The sequence below is a fragment of the Aureobasidium melanogenum genome (assembly GCF_000721775.1).
Source record: "Aureobasidium melanogenum CBS 110374 unplaced genomic scaffold scaffold_6, whole genome shotgun sequence".
NCBI classification, from domain to species: Eukaryota; Fungi; Ascomycota; class Dothideomycetes; order Dothideales; family Saccotheciaceae; genus Aureobasidium; species Aureobasidium melanogenum.
Genome location: NW_024470058.1, coordinates 206,566 through 225,753, shown reverse-complemented (window position 1 = coordinate 225,753; position 19,188 = coordinate 206,566). Strand labels below are relative to the sequence as shown.

The following is a 19,188-nucleotide window of genomic DNA, read 5'->3' as shown; positions in this document are numbered from 1 at the left end:
ATCACTGGTGGCGAACATGGAATCACAGCCTCCGTCTCATCCCTCTTTCGTTTCGACTCGCTCGTAGTGGTCAGATCTGTCGGAGCATCAGATGTGGTGTGCTGGTAGGAAAATCTGCTTCGTAATGATTGTATCTCGTCTGCCAACCCAGCTGTAAAGGGCGTCTCGGTTGTTGCGTCAGAGGTCTCGCCAGGCACGTCTGGGCTGCCAATATCTTGAAAGACCGAAATCTTCCTCGTGGCTCCGACTGAGCTTCGTTGTTCATCTGGGCCGGGCAACAAACTCATGGCTTGCTCAATTGAGTCGTCAGACCAGAGGTTAAACTCGTCCCTTGATATACTATTTGACCTCTCAAGCACAGGACTTTTGCGCGATGTGTTGGTCTTGAAAAACTTGCTTGTCCCCGATTCGACGCGTTCAGGCGGTGTCGATAAGGGAGATGCATAAGTTCCATCAGCACACAAGCGTTGTCGCTTCGGCGAATTAGACTTGTTCCGAGATGTTCCGACCGAAGGGCGCTGTGGTAGTTGCGGAGCATGTGCAGTCGAGGCTGCACGTGAGAGCAGTGAGGGACGCCGGAGAGGTTCGGCCGACCATGAAGCTGGACTGCGCTGTAACAGATGCTGCTGACTGGGTGAGGGCGTAAAGATGTTGGGATCGAGCTCAGCCAGAGGGGTGCGTTGGGGCTTGAAGAAACTATCGATTGATTTGTGTTTCTTCAGCTCGGGTGTCTGAAGAGCTTGGGCACGGTTGCGAGAACTGGACTGGAATGCATTTCGCAAAATTTTGGGTGCACAAAGAGGCTGCTTCGTGTGTGGATGCAAGTCGCCAACTGCCACAGCGGCTGCAACTTGGGCCTCAATGTGCTTGCCGATACAAGGGAATTGAGTGAGATCCACATCGGAAGCGGGTTCGGTGAAGTTGACCAAGCAGCGAGATTCAGGACAGTACACCCATTGGTAGAGGAAGGTGGCTTCCGCATTGGCGAAAGCCTCAAGATAGCCGGGAGGGACCTTGATCTTGCCTTCGAATTGCGCAGAACGGATGATACGTTCGACTGTTTTGTGCTTGCGAATCATGCGGTATGCAGTTTTGAGACCCATTTTCTCGATGCCAGGCAGATAATCACACCCGTTCAGAATGGCCATGAGCCTGAAGTCAGCGTCGGACCAGCCGACTAGACTGATCTCGCGGCAGGCAGTGAAGTCGTCTCTTTTGATCATGATACACTCTCCATATTGGTCGAGCTTGGTGAGCAGACAGCGAGCGCCGAAGACCAGAAGATCCGAGTCTTCGGAGACAATGCCATGAACCAGACCGCAGCGTTCAAGGTAGACCATCTGCGAATCGGCTTCATAAGGAGCAACAATGTAAGGGAGATTGAGCTTTCTGAGTTCATCAATGAGCTGACGGGCCATTTCGGGCGTCACATCAATACTTTTTTGCAGCTCGGCCTGAGCTTGAGAGGCCTTGCCTAGACGCAAATACTCGAGTCCTTTGACCTTGCTATCCCTACGACGAGCGGCACGATCCTTTTCGGTTCCGGATTTGCTGGGCAGATAGTCGCCATCAAAGACAAGATAAGGAGTGATATTGAAATGTTGAAGCATGCGAACCCGGTGCATGACAAAGTCGAGCCATTTCCTGGTGGGTTTGCCTTGGGCAAGGTCAATGGCACAGGCAATAGTGCCGCGGTGTAGCCAACCATATGCATCAACAGCCAGGGTCTTGCCAGAAAAGTGTTGTTTAAGGTGGCATGGTTTCTGAATTGACTTGAGCAGTGGGAGGAGACCTTGAATGCCCATGACGAGTGACGACCTAGATATCCATACTCTGCAAGCAGACCACAAAAGACGTGTCAGTGGGCTGTGGACGAGACGAATGAGCCAACGTCAAAGACTGCAGGTGGCGTCCAAAAGTCGGGATGATGGCAGGCGCGTCCAGACGCGTTCCCCCTTGCCCTGCCTGATAAGTCGGGCCGATCCGTCGGCTCCCCAGATTTGAGGCTCTAGGCTTGCTCGAATTGTTGCGGACTTGCCGCAAAGAAAATAAAAATTAAAACCATTCAAGCACTCGAGTACTCTACACATCCCGAGACACAACAAGCCATGCCGTCCAAATTCGCAAAGGTCCAGAAGCAAGTGTCCAAGAAGAAGGGCGCTGCCCTAGCTTTGCACGAGAACAGTCGTGACGCTCTGCGTCTGCGCAGCGCTGTTGCAAGAGATGATCGTGTTGCACGTTTGGGTGCTATGCGCGAGAAGATGAACGATGTCTACCGTATGTCTTATCTCGCTGTCTTGAGAAGTCGACTCTAGCTGACCACTGCTCTAGTCAACCGTATCGTCTTTCTCCAGGATGAGATCCCCGATCCGCTGCGTCCCCTGACCGACGCCGAGGTGCACGAGGTCATTGCGAAATACCTGCGCCGCGAAGATGAAGCCATGGCTGCCCTCAAAGCCGAACGCCGCCCAGGCCGTCCAAAGAGCACCAAGCAGACTCTACTCGAACAGCAACAGGATCAGGAACAGAAAGAATACGAGTCCGGCTTCTGGATGCCCGACATGCAGAGCGAGGCTACCCTCACAAAATTACGCAACTGGAAGGGCGAGTGGATTGCTCTGAGCCCTCTTGGCTACGTGCGCGTCAACAAGTCTGGCAACAAGAAGGAGAGCGCTTTCCCTCCTAAAGGTGCTGCTTGAGCTCTTGATTGCCCTATTGTAATCACCCGCCTAATGCCAGGTACATGTTACCTCGAGCAATAACCATTAGCCCCCTTCGACAGTCTACAGGGACGCCATCTTGCATCCCAGCAAACAGGGTTTCGCATGTGCTGCCCCGTGTTCGAGCAACCGTCGCTAGACCGGCTCGGTTAACAGCACTTCAGAGGCCCCTTATACAGAAGGATAGGTAGCGACGCTGTGTTGATCAGAAGCAGCACGGGATGTCCGGCCCACCTTAACACGGATCATTTCGAATATATAAGATCAAGACTACCAAACTAGTCAGATTCAGAATTACATATGCATATCTTGTGCTCTTCCTCATTCTCAAGACTAGTTCTTCGCACATATATTCCTACATCAAAAGGATTATGGGTATTATTATACATATCTCCGAGATGGCTGTCACCCGCCATCTAGTCCCAAAGGTGTGCTTCCTGCGATGGACGAGCCGGACTAGGCGCTGTCGTCCGGCAGCGTACAGACTGGGCATCCACCTTGGACAGCCCGCTTTATTTGGTGCGCGTGCTCGACTTTGGCCTGCACACTTCTGCCACTGTCAATGGGTTCCTCATCTTCCGAAAGCCTTTGACCTTGTAATCTCTTGACATCGGCTTGGTTAGCGTCAGCGTTAGAGTTCAAGAGACAAGACAAATGGAAGACGTGGCCACAATTGAATCCGAGAAGAGTTTCTCTCTCTGCCATGCTTGTTAGTATATAGACGAATTTTGATCAGAGTATAAATGGCAAGTCTTACCGTCTTGATGGAACGCTTCTTTACAGCCGACACAGTGCCCTGGCTTGGGGCTGTGATCAGTGCCATCAGCGTCCACATCATCACCATTGATTATTGGAACTGGGTCAGCGTGCACTTCAACCTCATCAAGCTTTTCGTGCGTCACTTCGAATTTGACCGCCTTCTTTTGTCCTGCTCGAAGAACATCCATGCCTGACGTGACCTCTCCTCTCAAAACTTTGGCAACACCATCGCTGATGCTGTGTTGGATCTCATACTCGCGTATCATCTTGCCGATTCCTTCTCTGAGACCTTCGATCTCTAGCCCATTCGGTATTCGCCGTACCACTGTTATGGGGTTAATAGATGTGCCAACTTCTTCCAACAGCGCACGAATGAACTTTGGCTTATCCATGCTATAATCAAGCAAGTCGTCCCAAAGATCAGGGTTCTCCTTGGTGAAAGAGATGGCTTGACTGACATCGCCAAGCTCTCCGATGATCAGGAACAGGGCTCTCTTTGTTTGTCCAGTCTTGCTCAGGAGATATACAAGCTCCGGAATGTAGTGTTTCTCTTCACATATATGCGATGCTTTCTCATACGTGTATGATGTCGAAGACCGCAGAAAGTCCATCAATAAATCGCGGTTGTATTGAGCGAAGAGCGTTACCGCCAGATCACCGTACTGTTCAACCAGTAACCTGCCTTCTTCTACCTGTTGTTGAAGCTTCATACGCTCGGCTCTGCTCAATGGGACTTCTTCATCTGATGTCCGTCCTGTCCAAAGAGCACGAAGATAGAAAAACAGGAAGGATTGATAAGTTGGACCACGCTGCTCAAGCTGTGACACGACAACTTCAGGTCGGATGTTTCCCGAGAAGGCTTCATCAACGAGTAGACGAACGACTTCAGCCGAAGCTTCTTCAAGTTCTTCCAGGGACGCTGTCTTCATTTGTTCTCTGGCAACACGGAGCATTAACAATCCAGGGATGTCATCAGAGACAGCATCCGCTAGATGGTATTCACGAATCAACGACATGGCTGCGTCGCCGTTCTGGAGTCGAACATAGCAGCGCAAGGCGTCCGTTGTACAGCCTTCGGCGAGGTGGAGCTTTGCCAATCCGTCCAGCAGAATGCGCCAGTCCCTTCCTCGCTCCCCGCCTTCAACAGACTCCTCATTGACATCGCTTGAATCGAGCTTGTTCTGAATCGCCGTTTTCACACTTGTAATGTCGAACAGTTCAGGGTCCCAACGATCTAGAAGTTCGCGGAAACGTGGTCGATCATGACCGATATAGTGACCGAGTACGACTTCGTACACAAACGAAGGCAAAGCCGGCTTCATGTCAGTGCTGGGGATATACGGCGTGATTTCGTCAAAATGACCGTCTTGTGCAAATGCCAAAACCCATTTCTCCCACCGTGAAGAAGTGCCGAGAACTTGACCAGCTACTTTTCCTGCTGTTGACCACTCATCATTCGCAACAAGCTGTTGTAACCACAAGTCTCCTATCCGCTGCTTTTCCTTGGTTGCGAGAGAATTTTGAATCTTCTCAGGGGACATGGTAGTCGAAGATACATCCTCATCAGCGAAGAAGTCTGCGAGGCTGTTTTGCGCGCGTGAAGGTCCACTTGGCGAAGAAGGAATGGATTGTCGATCATTTGGTATGCCGACGATGCCAGGATGGTCATCTATCAGACTCCAAGCTTTGCCGTACTGTTTGCGCTCCAGCAACCAGCTATAATGATCTGAGAGCTCACGCCTGATGGCCAGAACACAATCATAGGGACTGTGGACGAATAGCTTGATACCTGTTCGCGCGAGGAAAGGGTTCGCATCAGGGGCCGATTGAGGTGATGTACCAATCTGAGGACCACCAACAGATCCTGCTGGAGATCTGATGGCAGTCCTCCCACTCTCACTAGGTGGTGGACTCTTCATGCTGGCACCAGAACTGAAAAGACGCGTTGCACTCGCTCCTGCATCCCATAAGCCGGCACCAAAGTTCTCCAGAGCGCCTTTCTGTACCGGCGCAAGACGAGGCGGTGGAGGTACATAGAGAGATGTTAGTTGATAGTCAGCAGCAGATAGAGACTCAAATCTGTTTATGTTGAGGGTGTCGACATCGACCTCTTCGCCAGTCGCGAAATTAATCAAGCGTAGCTCGGGTTGCAGACCCGTTTGGCGGTGATGTCTACCTCGCTTTGGAGTGTCTTGCACAGATGAAGGGATTGGATTGTCTTGATCGTCACGTGTGCGATAAGCAAGGACAGCAAGTAAGGAAGGTGTGTAGAGCGATAACCCAGACACAACACAATCTTCAAAGGTCAGTTTGTGCAGGATGTCAGCGCGCCCTGGTAGACGCTGAGGACCATTTTTGCCAGCAGTAACGCGCGCAGCAAAGACATGGATCAACCATGCAGTATCACCCCATCCAACAAGCAGCTTCTCTGGATGGACCTTCTTGGAGGCCTTACTCGAATCATGAGTAGCAGAGCCATTTGGAGCTCTCGGCTCGTCCAAATCTGCTTCAAGAGCGTCATCATTGATCCACTGCACACGGGCTTTCCAAACAGAAGCCATGTCAGGCCAAGCATTCCGATTTGGTCGGTCGATATGAGCAATGCGCTTCCAAGCAGACTCGGATTCATGAGACTCAAGCTTCAGATGCGAGCGCATTATCTTTATGCCGTGCTCATTCACCCAGACTACAAAACGGCCACTGTTCGAGAAAGAGATGGTGCTGATTGCACCCTCACCGGAGTGCAAGACGGTGTCTTTGCCTGTATTGTGTCCCAGACCTATGGAACCAAGCCAACCTGAGGCGGCAGCAGCGGCGCTGTTCGTGTTGGCGTCGGCACTCACACCAGATTTGGCACCGGAAGTCATTATGAGATTCCCAGCAAGACCGCCAGAGAGATATGTACGATCGGTCTTGTACTCTGGCGACAAAGCGACTGCATTGACAGGACGGGCAAAGTTACGAAGACTAACATCCTTAGGATCGACGAGCGACGAAACGCAAACATGGCCATCGATGGAAGCAGTAGCGATATGGATCAGATTGGAAGGAGTCGGAGGCAGGCTAGGGGCTTGCTTGGGATTGCGCGACGACGGTATGGGTAGTGGAGGGGCTCGCCAGGCGTTCGAGTTCAAGCGGTCCAGTTTTGGGAGATTGGAGAAGGGTTGCGGCGTAGGAGAGACATCGATGGCGGTAATGGAGGCTGAGTGGGCGTGGTAGAGGCGCAGAGACTGTAGCGAGGGCAGGGAGAGAGTGTGGATGTTTCCATTGTGAGTACCGAGGATCATCTTGTCGCCAGCAACGAACAGCGAGCTGGTGGCATCGCCATTGCGGTAGACGCTCACCAGAGCGGCTGTTAGTTTGTCGTACTTGAGATGTGGCTCATCTTCTTCCTCGTCGTCGGCGTCGTCATCATCTTCGGCGTCACTAGAGTCCGAGTGCACATGGCTGGCCTTGTCATGGTCGTCGGCGCGTGGGCCGTCTTGGTCGTTGGACGTGGGCTCGGGGGTGGTGGTGCGGTCGGCGGCTACGTCTGATTGTTGGTCGTCGAGCTCATTGTGCCGAGTTGCCTTTTGCGCAGCAGACATAGCGCAAGAGGCATGAGAATCGAGAAATAGATCCCAGGGCAGATGGCTATGGAGTAATTGACTACCTCGATTCTGGGGAGGAGCTGCACACCGCCGTCATGCCAAGGGTCCCATCATCCCGACCCTCAAGACGTCTCATACTTGTGCAGACCATCAAACAAGCTGCAGCAATGTCCAAAACTACTGCATCTCTGCTACCATGCTTGCGACCTCGATACCGCCCGTCACTCCGTTCGGCATGCCTGTCGCCTTTACAAAACGCTCGCGTCTCTCTGACCAATGTTCGACTTAAACACTCCAATAGCTCTACCTCAGTACCGCATTCACCCAACCCTCCCAAACGTCTATCGCCTCGCTCGCAGGCTGCCACAACCTCCCTTCGTCGTATTGCTGTTGAAGCTCAGCGTTCTCGCGACTCTTTAATTCGCCGCAGTGGAAAGCATCGCTTTGTAGATCCTCACGTTCATACAAATCAAGTCACTGCTTATTGTGCTGCTGAACAATACAATATCCCTACTGCAGCCCGTCTCATCCAGCAGCGTGGCTATAATGTTGATCCCTTTACCACGGGCTTGTACCCTCAGGTCCTCCATTTTCAAACACCCGGCCCAGTCAACCAAAACGGGTCTACCAAGGAACGCTTAGAAGGCCCAGGCGATGTCTTTGTATTTCCCTCCGGGTCGCTCGTGTGCTGGAACGTGCCTGAGTCTCTCCAGCTACAGCTAGTCCATCGTCTTCTCCTTGCCTCTGCCGAGAACCCACACTTGGACCGTATTGAAATCGAAGACCTTGCATATGTTGAGGATTCCTCACACCACACGAGTGAGATCATAGGCGATACCATCATTCTTGGTACAAAGACTTGTGATGAAGCTTCTGCTGCTTCTCCAAACCCTCCGCCCTCGCCCGAAATGGACACTGTCCTGGCCAAAATCGCCTTCTCCTCGGGCCTGGCCCGCTCCACCAAACTTGCTGTCCTTGAAGACCTCTTGTCTTCGTACTTCTCCAGCACCCGCTCTATACCCACCATCTTGTCACGCGGTTCGCCGCTACGCTTCTCGAGATCATTCATACTGCGCAAAACAGGCGAACTCTTGTCCATTCGTGCACAGTTGAACCTCTATTCTGAGCTCACTGACAGCCTGCCAGACATCTTCTGGGACAGTCCCTCTTCGCTTGGCTTGAGTGCCTACTATGATGAGGTTGGACGTGCCTTGGATGTTGGTGTGCGTATCAAAGTTCTGAACGAGAGGATGGACTATGCCGGAGAAATTGCTAGTGTGCTGCGAGAGAGACTGAGCGAGAAACACTCAACGGGCTTGGAATGGCTTATCATATTTCTGATCAGCATTGAAGTAGGCTTCGAGTTGTGGCGCATCTGGAGAGAACGGCAAGAAAAGCTTGACCCTACCAACACCGAAGCCCTTCTGAGAAGTGTTCTGTTGCAACATCTGCAATAGCAGCCGCCTGACGCTGAAACTTCGTGATACCCTATGGTGCATGCTTGGAAAGCCGGACGGTACACGTCACATGGATAGCGCTACATCTTCGCTCAGCAGGTGTCTTGCAGCCCCGCCTTTACGTATGGCAAGCTGCTGCTCTTGTCCTCGACGTCAGAAAAGAGTACCTGGTGCTCAGCATCGGTCACGTACATTGCACATTGAAAGTGGGAAGGTCATGCAAATTGCTGTATGTCTGATCATTATAAAAAGCTGTCTCTATGTGTTGCTGTCTGTAATTCGGAGAGGAATTCCCCTGATGCTGTCATCGGTATGGTAAGGCTGCTCAGTGGTGTGGACAAAAGAAAAAACAAGACTCGAACGCGACAAGACAAACAAACGTCAACCCCAACAAGCATTACAACCATCGCCATGCATCAACCGCCAATGATAGTGATATCAACGATCCACCTCAAGTTCAAGCCAGGACCAGAGCTGCGGCCATGCCGAAGGCAAGAGCAGACAAGGCAGTCATGACAGTCTCACGACCTGCCATTCCAGTGTAGGTGGGCAATGGGCCTGAGCCAGTTGGACCCGATGGAACAGAGATGTTGTTGGTGGATCCTGGACCGCTGATGACAGAGGTGAGGCTGCCGGTGCCTAGTGGCGAGTACGAGATGGTGTAAGAGCTTCCGTTGGCAGCAACGCTGGTGGAGACGATGGCGCTGGCAGAAGCTGCGTTGCTGGCTGCCGACGATGACAATGCTCCTGCTGGGTTAAAGACGGATGCTGAGGCCGACGAGATGGACGATGCCGATGAGACGCCAGAGCCAGAGACCGATGCCAGACCAGAGCCTGATGATGTAGAGGCCGATGCCAGGCCGGTGCCAGCAGAGCCCGATGATGAGGCAGCAGCAGCCGAGATGCCAGATGAGGTCGAGCTGACGGTCACACCAGTTGGGAGAGAAGGGCCGCCAGAGTAGAGAGTGGCTTGGCTGGTGACGACGGATGGAGTCGAAGTGGCACTGTAGCTGATGGTTGACCAGAAGCTCCAGCTGGTGGTGGACGAGCCGATGGTGATGGTAGAGCTGCCAGTCGAGTAGGTAGTCGAGATGACAGAGGCCGAGCTGACAGTGGCACCAGGCGAGGATGCGAAGCTGGTCGAAGCGGGTGTAGTGTACGAACTGACACGGGTGCTGACAAAAGTGACCGGGCAGATGGTGGTCGACATGCCGACGATGGCAGTGACCATGGCGAGAGATGTTGCAGAACGGAGTGGACAATTGGTGACATCAGGTGGGCAGCTCCAGACGGTGAACTGAGTGGTCTGGTACACAGTCGACGTCGAGACGGCTGGAACGTACTCGACGACCAGGACGCTGGTGGTGACCGAGTCTCCGATGGCCTGACCAGAGACGGCGGCGGGCATCATCAGAGCCATGGCGGCAGCAAAGACAGTGGAGAACTTCATCGTGGCGATGGTGATTTGATGATTGTGTGATGGTAAATGAGTGAATGCACAAGAGCGAGAGAGCAAGAGAGTGGGATGTAGTGGGATGTTCGGATGAAGTTGATCGAGGTCTGGGAGAGGTTTATAAAGGGGTGAGTACGGTGAGTGGGAAGGCACTGTAGAGAGCTCCCAACAAACCACAACAGGTAGGCGCTTTCCATTCGCTTCGTCATCACCACTGCCTACAAAGAAACAGACGCGTGTGCCTGAAGTGCAATCAGGCTGTCGCAACGCACAACCTCTTGCCAAAACAGCTCGTCGTTGGGGACCCAGAACAGTGTGTGAATTCAACCACCGCTCAACCCGATTAATTTGGCAGGCGCATACAGCTGAGGGAAACTGAGATACTGTTGACTGCGCGGTCTACTTTCGAGCCTCCTGCCTATCCTTGCTCATTGCTCAGCTTCCATGTATCCTGAACAGACCATTCGAGTTCATGGGTACCACGCACGACCGACACGTTTTGTCGACGTCTCTGCAATCCGCTTCCTGCACATGTTCCAACTCGTTGAACTTCTGCCACTGAATAGTTACTGAACAATCAACGAGCAACACAAAGAGTATCATTGAGAAGGGGGTATGCTCAAGTATCTGCGAGAATGTGTCAAATAGTCTCTCGACCAAGAGTTGGCCTCCATCTGGCGTTACCGAACAGTTGTCGTAGAGTGCCATACTTCAACACAGTGGTGCCAAATTACAGTACATTGCTTCACGCGTTGACACCTGGAGAGCTATACAAAAGCAGCTGAAGCCATCTCATGTATAGATTGGAATTCTTAGGATCTACGAAAATGCTTTCAGAATAAACAGATCCAGGATGAGTGATCACAAAATTCTCCTCCTGTCGGTAGCCTACTTTCACACGGCTTCGCGCAGCTCAAAAGGTGTTTCACATCGGCAGGTGTGGCTGGGACGAGAGCGAGTTAGTTGCACCAGAAAACCGGCTTCTCACATGGTAGCACCTTCCGGAACCTCACCCATAACAAACGCATCAAACGCTGGTCGTATATATTTCTTCACCCCCTCAATTTCTTGCTTTCTTCTTTCTCTCTTCCATCCAAACATCATCACCAACCCAATCATCAACAACCATCATCTCATTGCCATTATCCATCTTCCATCATCAAAATGAAGTTCATCCTTACTACCATGGCCTTTGTCGCCGCCGGTGAGCATAACCGATCACATCCCACTCCACTACAGCTTTACTGACATGTTCTCAGCTGCTATGGGCGCCGTTGCTACCTCGCAGGAGGCTGTGACCGTCACCGTCACTGTCACCGACTGCGGCAGCTCGGTTGGCTCCTCTGCTGGCGTCTTCAGCACCTCCATCAGAACCATCACTGCCTCGAGCATGACCAGCTCTGCCACCGAGAGCGTCCTTCCCACTCCCGTCGGCCCCGTCAGCGAGGGCGGCTTGTCCACTTCCTTCAACTCTGCCACCGAGAGCGTTCCCGCTACCATCAGCTCTATCATTGAGAGTGCCACCTCCACCATCATCTCGGGCAGCGCCAGCGGCACTTCCATCGAAGCCACCATCGTCACTTCTACCGTCGCCTCATCCGAAGTCGTCTCTGCTGTCACTGCTTCTTCTGATTTCAGCACTTCTTGGAAGTCGGCTTCTGCCTCCGAGACCAGCTCACCCTCTGCCACCGAGAGCAGCCGTACTTCTGCCAGCGCCACTTCCACTACAGTTCCTTCCAACGATGCCACCACCACTAGTATGGTCGGCATGACTTGCGTCTTGGCTGCCCTTGCTGCTTCCTTCTTCAACTTGGCTTGATGATCTCGCAGTCGAGCCCTTCGGTTTGGTCGATGAAGTGTTGTGCCTCTTGGGCTCTGGGATTTAATCATGTCCGCTTGGGTCTGATTGCTTTGAAGCATCTTCGGAGGAAGGAAAATCACGTTGATACAGGTCAACAAAAGGGGTTTACGTTTATGATCATCAGGCGTTTGTAGCCTTAATTGAAACACCTATTCTGGTTTGAACTTGTTTTCGAATGTCTCTTGTGTTTTGTGGTATGCCTGTGACCAGACGTGGCGAGTCTGTAAGGAAGGAAGCATGTCATGATTGGTGTTTCATAGCACCACCACCTTCCCCAGAATACTTGCTGGCCAGCCGGCATCAGTACACAGTATATGCGCAAAACACCATGGCATTGCTTTTGAATCATCACATGTAGCAGACAATGTTGGGTTCAGCACTGTTGATGATTGAATTTGCCGCCCAATCGTGGTAAAAACGTCTATTCGAACATGTTGCACGCGAGGGAAGAAGCAAAAGTCAATCGACAGTCTTATTCGCATTCCATAGCTCCCTGCTACATCCAGCCGTGGTATCATAACAATTCTCACAAAACGCCACCAGTCCCATCAACAAACATACAACTCCTCCTACGCCAGACCGATATTCATAGAAAGTATCATGCTGCAGCAGCTTGGATGTAGTCCTTGTTCTCGATAGTGACACTCTTGGTCTATCGAATTGTCAGCAATGAATCTTGAGTAGAATGCGAGAATCACTTACCATGTGATTGACCTTGTAAACACCAACCAATCTCGCAGCCAACTCGAACATGTTGTTTCTTAAGGAAATGACAATGAACTGAGCGTTCTTGGTTCTTTCCTTGATGTAACTGGCAACGATCGAGACGTTGCGGAAGTCGAGAGCAGCGTCGATCTCGTCCATGACATACAAGGGAGTTGGCTTGTAGTGGTGCAGGGCAAACACCAGTGCCAATGAACTGAGTGTCTTTTCTCCACCAGACAAGTTGCTGATGTTCTTCCAACTCTTCTTAGGTGGCATGACACTGAAGAGGATGCCTTCGCTGAAGGGGTCGAGACTGTCGACGAGTTCAAGTTCTGCGTTACCACCCATGGTGATCATTTGGTACATCTCCTTGAGACGCATCGAGATGGTCGAGAATCCCTCCATGAACCCTTCGAGACGCATGCGTCTGAGATCGTCAAGTCGTTTCTTTGCTGAGTCGCGACTAGCCAGAGCTTCGTTGAGGTCAGACATACGTGACGTGTGCTCAGACACACGTCGGCGATATTCGGCCAGAACCGAAAGCTCAACTGCCTGTGACGTTGACTCTTCGAGAAGCGCGATCGAGGCCTTGAGCTCGTCTTTAGACATGTCTTCGAGCTCATCCTTGGTGTATTGCGCCATAGGTAGAGGTTCGAGCTCCTCACCATCGTCCCTAAGCACAGTTAGTGATTATCATCGACAAAGGCTTGGGATATTTTACCCGATGTTCTGTACAGTGAGCTTGCTTAGCTTCTCTTGCCAGTATCGCAGGCGTTTCTGGTTCTCAGCCATGATCTTCTGGTTTTCTTCGAGCTTGTTCCGCATCTCAATCTCAATGCCTCGAGTCTCGTTCAGGATGGCTGTCTGGGCATCAAGCTCACTCTTGAGTGCTTCAAGCTCTTCTTTCTTGGTGTCAAGGGCCTGCATTTGGTTGGTCTTGTGTCATGTAGGGACATTGGTCTCCAGAACATACCTCTTGAGCTTCTTCTGCCTCTTTACGGAACCCTGCAGTATTTCTAGTCTGCTCCTTGATCTCTTCTTCGACCTTTTCCGCATCTGCTGTCACCTTCTCCAGCTCAGACTGTGCATCGTTGAAAGTCTTCTCGTGTTTTGTCTTTTGCTTCTCAGCTTTGGCCTTGTTGATCTCAGCATTGGACATTTCCTCAGTGCGATGATCGATCTGCTCCTTGAGTCCGTCGACCTTGGCCTTCTGTGTACGAAGCTGGACGCCACCAACTTCCATGATCTTGTTCTGTAACGCTTTGATCTCCTCCTCGATACCAGCGGTTTCTGACTGCAGCTTCTCAGTCTCTTTCTCAAGCACCCTGATAGTCTTCTCGAGCTCAGAGATGCGTTTGTTGTCTAGGTCTGAAGGTTGGCTCTCAGCTTGAAGTTCCTCAACTCTCTTTTCAGCGTCAGCGATGTTGTTATCCAAGCTCTGGACCTCCAATTTTAACTTCGAGGCCTGAGTCTCGAGCTGTGGCACACGGTCTTGCAACTCCTTAAGATGAGCTTCAAGTTGCTGCATCCTCTGCTGGAACTGTCCAAATGTCTCCTCTAGTGTATCACGGTCAACCTCAAGTTTGGCGACCTGATCCTTAGTCACATCGGCCACAACCTTGGAAGACATAGCACCCTTGGCGACTCGAGTACCACCACCACTCATGGTACCTGACTTGTCGATCAACTGACCGTCAAGTGTGACTACTCTCCACCGCTTGGCACCATAAGCGATACGATTGGCCTGCTCGAGATCCTTGGCAACAAGTGTGTTTTGCAGCACGCTGTAGAAGGCAGGTCGGTAACGATCATGTTTCGGCTTGACTAGATCATAGAGTCGAGGCACGTTCTCTGGCGTTTGTATGGCCGAAAGATCTCGCTGTGGTAAGCGGTCGAGAAGAATGAAGTTAGCACGGCCCAAGTCATTTTTGCGGAGGTACTCGATGCATTGTTGGCCGACCTCGACAGAGTCGACGACCAGATTATCGAGCGAAGGGCATGCGGTAGAAATTGCAACATCGAATCTCGCATCGATAGCACCAAGGTTGCCGAGGCGTCCGTGGAATCCGTTAATTCTGCCAGACTCCTTAAGACGCATAAGGCCGGTGAGGACGTTTCCTTGAGTCTGCGTAGCAGCCAAGCTTGCTCTTGCCTCGTCGGCCTTCTGTCTGGCTCCTGAGAGTTTTGAGCGTAGGGCGGGCTCTTGTGAGACGAGATGTTCGATCTCAGCCTGCGTCTCTTGCACGGACTGCTCTATCTCCTTTCTTTCTCGTCTACACTCTTTATACTCCATAGCTTTAGCTTCGCGAGTTTCGAAAAGTGCCGTGATTTTTGACTCGATCTCTTGGATGGCGTTGGCTCCAGCATTGCCTCGCTCCCGCAGAATGTCGAGCTCGCTCTGTGCAACGGAGATTGAGGATTGCTTTTCGTTGACCCTAGCTTGCCAGGGCTCCAGAGTCTTCTGCTTGGCTGCGATCTCGTCCGAGATACCTTGAGTTTTGCCTTTGAGGCTTTCTCGAATCTGGGTCAGTCGTGCTTCTTCTTGCTGCATCTCGGCTTCCAGTTCGGCTATGGACTGTGCGTTTCTGTTGATGTCGTCCTCGGCCTGCGTAGCCTGTGTGGTGGCGCCAGATATAGCAAATTTGCTGTCCTCGGCCGTCTTTGTAAGCTTCTTAGCCTTGTTGGCGAGGAATTTTTTCTTCTCTGCATGTTTCACGGTTTCCTTGTCTAGCTTTGCCATCTCTTTCAGAACAGATTGTGTGCTCTCTGACATGCGCTCGTACTCCTTGGCTGTTGCACTATGCTGCTTTTGTAGTCGCTTGATGCCTTCTTGGTTGCCTTTGTGTTTTTCCAGTTCCTCGTCGAGCTGCTGTTGGAGTTGTTGAACGGCTTCTTCGGTCACAGTAACGTTGTTTGAGCACTCATTGATGTATATTTGATACAGAGCGGATTGCTTTGTAGCCAGCTCGTTCTCATCACGGATGAAAGCGAGTGCTTTGTCCTTCTTGTCCTCGAGCGCATTTCTTTCCTTCTCAACATGTTGTACCCTGGTGTTTTTCTCGGCGCAAACTTCATTCAGTGCTTCGGTCTCTGTAGCAGCTTCGTCAATGGGCGTCTTGTACTTTGAGGTGCCGATGATGTCTTCGAGGTACTCCAGAAGGCCGTCATCGTGCTCAGTAGCAGCTTTTGGCTTCATCTGAGCAATCGACTCGACCTCGCCTTGCAAGATCAGAAAACGCTTGTGGTCAAGATCAACTCCACGGTCGCGCAGAAGGGTAGTGACTGCGGTAAAGTTGGACTCTCGGCCATTGATGTAGTATTTGCTGGCATTGTTCTTGAAGGCGCGTCTTGAGATGATAAGCTGTGAATCGGGAATGACCTCGTGGCCACCGGCTGGCAAATCCATGACCTGCTGGAAGTGGACTTCGACCTCGCAGTGGTCCAGATCAGGATAGGCAGCGGAGTTGTGAATCAGAGCGGAGATCTTGCCCTGTCGCATCTTGCTGGCGCGGAAACCAAATACAAAGAGTAAGGAGTCAATGACATTGGATTTGCCCGAGCCATTGGGACCGACAACCGAGGAGAATGAGGCATGGAAGGGACCGACTTCCTGACGGCCCGCATAACTCTTGAAATTCTTCAGAACGAGGTGGGTAATAACGGTGCGCGATCGAGGCTCATCGGGAGCTTGTGAAACAGGCATAGTCGCGGCAGCCCTGGTACGCACGACGATATCCATAGGCTTTTCCAACAGGGTTGTGTTGGTATCGACCTTTTGGACCTGGCTGGATGGTGGAGGTCTCGTCTGGGCACGCGGTGTCTGGTCATTCACAGCTGTCTCTGTAATGTCGGCAAGAGGCGTAGCGTGTCTCTGGGCAGCTGGTGGAGCTGAATGTTGAGGAGTCGACATGGTGGAGGCATCAACCTCTGAAGCAGCTGATGTAGACATACGGCTCTTGCGCACAGTACGAGCGGTTTTTGCAGTACGGCGCTTGGGCTTGACGGGCGAAGCATCTTCTAGGATTTCGTCGTCGACGATGGGCTCGCGGCGAGTGCGGGAGGCCGTCTGTGGTGTAGACGTCACAGACTTGGTGTGGCGAGTGGAGCGCGCTGGTGCTGGTGTGTATTCTTCCTCGTCGTCGTCTTCGTGTGCAGAGTTGGTGTTGTTTCCTTGAGCTACGTCGTCACCCATGTCCATTTCCATGTCGTCGTCAGAATCGACGATTCTGCGTCTCGAAGCGGCAGTCCGCCGACTCTGTCGTGGTGAAGTGGCCGACATGATGTCTTGTCCAAATGTTGTTGTCGCAAATCAAGGTCTTGCAGCATTATTGTTGCTTGCCCATGCACCCGGGCAAACAGAACAAACAAACACTCGGCCTGTGCCCCTCGACTGACTCGGCCCGAGTCCCGACCCCTCACTGCCTATTATTGCAACACTTCTCACCATCAAACACCATTACTTTTCAAAAACAGTTTCAACATTCATCATTGCATGTCAGTCGAAGCTGAGAACTGTATTTTGAATGGCTTTGTATGAGTCTGGACACGCCCTAACTCTCCCAAGCATCCACCATCAACCTGGCAATGTTTTTGCCCATCAGACTGCTTGTTTCCATTGTACTGATGAAGCTTTCAATACCCGCCGTATACCAGAGTCCATCATCCAGCTGCAGTTCTTCAAATGTCACTCGCGGATACTCATATGGATAGCTGTTCCACACCTTTCGGTACATCCAACTAACATCCGCTTTGCTAATAGTCCTGTTTGCGGGCAGGCCCAGAATGTTGGCCATGAACGTCTCATTCAGTGGAGCCGGCGAGAAAACTTTGTACACGTACTCGAGCTTGTCTCTACCTTCACGCGTGTCCATACTCGGTCGCAAAAGTGAGATGCTGAAGAAACCGGGTGATCCCACTCCTTCTGGACTGCTGCCGTGGTGTTCTCCTGGAGGGAGAGTAGTCAGAACCACTTGGGGAACCTCTTTGTCTGACGATAGATTGAAGGCTCCCGGCGAAAGCTTGTGTTTCGACGTGAACAGTGTGACATGCAACTGCACATATGGAATCGAGTCTGGCAGATGACGAGGCTCGGGGTCAAAGTCGATTTTCGAATATTGATATGGTCCTGCCAGCACAACCTCGTCGAATGTCTGCTGGTCGAACGTTACTGATGACCCCGTTTCCTTTGTCGATACAATATATGTAGTGTTCTCTTGTTTTTCGACCTTGCTGACTGTGTGGTTGAGAAGAACTGTTGCATGAGAGGCAGCGAGCATGTTGGAGAATATCTGCCAGTTGCCGCCTTCTATTGCTTGCGCTCCATCGGTTGCCATGCAGACCATTGCCTCCAGTCCATGTATAAGAGGTAGATTTTGTGCGTAGTTGACCCGTGTGCTCGCCTGTATGATATCCTGGGCGAATAGCTTGCCGATTCCGTTCTGATCAAGAAACTGTTCACCAGTAGAGGCGGTAGCAGCCGCCAACCCAAGTTCGTAGGCCACTTGCGATAACGACTTCCAGGGGAAATACGGCTCTTCGTACATCTTGAGGAATTTCGCAACGGTAGCCTTCATCAGCTTCACGGTCTTGAGAGGTGCGAGACCGTACTTCCAAAAAAGCTTTGCAGTATCCCACCAGCTCCCACCAGCAGACTGCACGTAAACAAAGTCTCTACCATTCCATATACCCAGAACCGGCCCTTCCGTGCTGAGTTCACGAATGCCAGAGGTCGAGAGATTGAATTCTTTAGCAGCATCAACGAGATTGTGGTTCACCTCGACAAAGATGGATGCACCGAGCTCGACCGGATTCTGTTCGTCTCCATATACGCCGACCGTTGTTGAACGACCACCAATGTGGCCGTCACGCTCGTAGACCGTGATGTTGATGGGTATGCCTCGCTCCTGACTGTACTTCCGTAGAAAATATGCTGTCGATGAGCCGGCACTTCCCGCACCTGATTACAGTGTCAGACACAGACTCAAAGACATCACTCGAGGGCTTTACCTATAATAGCAACATGTTTCGTGGCTCTGGTGGCCGCCGCTGAATCCTTGAGAACGACCTGGTCGCGGGATGCCAGTGTCGACGGCGCGTACACAAGCCAACTCGCAAACACAAGGATGCGTTGAAGCTTCATGTTTTCTGCGACACAATCGATTCTGCGCTAGGTCCGAACAGGACTATAGTGCTTCTAGTAAGCTTGTGATTGTGTTCAAGTGTAGGGGTTAGGTATGCATCGCATGATGACGCCAAGCATCTGCCTTCCGAAGGGGTTGCTGCTGGAGTTTCTGCAGGAATGGATGCACAAAACTATCTCCTACGATCTTCAGCAACGTCAGGAGCCGGACTATATGTGAAATTGGTGAATGCATGAGCTCTTTAAATATCTGCGGCCAGGCTCAGACAAAATACTAGGAAGCCTGTGGCTGTTTTCCAGCGACAAAAAGGCATCGAAAATAGCTAGAACAATACTCAAAAAGGAATTTTGTCTAAAAATTTCAGGTTCCCTCGCATGGCTTTAGATAGGCTGATTCTGCACATTCTCATGTTGAACACCCACTGCTGTCTTGTTGTCGAAAGGGAGGGAAAAGAGATGGCAGCGGCGTCATTCGATCAAGGCGCCAAGCGCGTGCGTCTCCTT

At 51.6% G+C, this 19,188-nt stretch overlaps 8 protein-coding genes across 8 annotated transcripts; 3 read left to right on the top strand and 5 right to left on the bottom strand.

The window, feature by feature from the left end:
• Positions 1-36: 36 nt before the first annotated feature.
• M437DRAFT_64686 (PIN domain-like protein) lies at positions 37-1,805 on the bottom strand (the record flags this gene model as incomplete). The annotated part of the gene is made up of 2 exons (XM_041024460.1): positions 37-76; positions 148-1,805. The coding sequence occupies 2 exons, from the start codon at positions 1,803-1,805 to the stop codon at positions 37-39; spliced, it is 1,698 nt and encodes a 565-aa protein (XP_040881160.1).
• Positions 1,806-2,108: 303 nt separating this feature from the next.
• M437DRAFT_64685 (uncharacterized protein) lies at positions 2,109-2,699 on the top strand (the record flags this gene model as incomplete). Its single annotated transcript, XM_041024459.1, has 2 exons — positions 2,109-2,277; positions 2,332-2,699. 2 exons carry the CDS (start codon positions 2,109-2,111, stop codon positions 2,697-2,699), a joined length of 537 nt encoding a protein of 178 aa, XP_040881159.1.
• Positions 2,700-3,176: 477 nt separating this feature from the next.
• M437DRAFT_45226 (WD domain-containing protein) lies at positions 3,177-7,066 on the bottom strand (the record flags this gene model as incomplete). Its single annotated transcript, XM_041021049.1, has 3 exons — positions 3,177-3,418; positions 3,478-5,343; positions 5,392-7,066. The coding sequence occupies 3 exons, from the start codon at positions 7,064-7,066 to the stop codon at positions 3,177-3,179; spliced, it is 3,783 nt and encodes a 1,260-aa protein (XP_040881158.1).
• A 353-nt stretch (positions 7,067-7,419) lies between these two features.
• On the top strand, positions 7,420-8,526 carry M437DRAFT_10662 (DUF155-domain-containing protein; the record flags this gene model as incomplete). Its single annotated transcript, XM_041018578.1, has 1 exon — positions 7,420-8,526. A coding segment is annotated over one exon (1,107 nt), but the record flags the coding sequence as incomplete, so codon positions are not given.
• Positions 8,527-8,983: 457 nt separating this feature from the next.
• On the bottom strand, positions 8,984-9,976 carry M437DRAFT_73977 (uncharacterized protein; the record flags this gene model as incomplete). Its single annotated transcript, XM_041026150.1, has 1 exon — positions 8,984-9,976. One exon carries the CDS (start codon positions 9,974-9,976, stop codon positions 8,984-8,986), a length of 993 nt encoding a protein of 330 aa, XP_040881156.1.
• A 1,167-nt stretch (positions 9,977-11,143) lies between these two features.
• On the top strand, positions 11,144-11,798 carry M437DRAFT_83068 (uncharacterized protein; the record flags this gene model as incomplete). Its single annotated transcript, XM_041027870.1, has 2 exons — positions 11,144-11,183; positions 11,239-11,798. 2 exons carry the CDS (start codon positions 11,144-11,146, stop codon positions 11,796-11,798), a joined length of 600 nt encoding a protein of 199 aa, XP_040881155.1.
• A 640-nt stretch (positions 11,799-12,438) lies between these two features.
• M437DRAFT_44641 (structural maintenance of chromosome protein) lies at positions 12,439-16,737 on the bottom strand (the record flags this gene model as incomplete). Its single annotated transcript, XM_041020937.1, has 4 exons — positions 12,439-12,492; positions 12,543-13,218; positions 13,267-13,466; positions 13,519-16,737. 4 exons carry the CDS (start codon positions 16,735-16,737, stop codon positions 12,439-12,441), a joined length of 4,149 nt encoding a protein of 1,382 aa, XP_040881154.1.
• Positions 16,738-17,095: 358 nt separating this feature from the next.
• M437DRAFT_44861 (putative prenylcysteine lyase) lies at positions 17,096-18,684 on the bottom strand (the record flags this gene model as incomplete). The annotated part of the gene is made up of 2 exons (XM_041020981.1): positions 17,096-18,501; positions 18,552-18,684. 2 exons carry the CDS (start codon positions 18,682-18,684, stop codon positions 17,096-17,098), a joined length of 1,539 nt encoding a protein of 512 aa, XP_040881153.1.
• Positions 18,685-19,188: the final 504 nt, after the last annotated feature.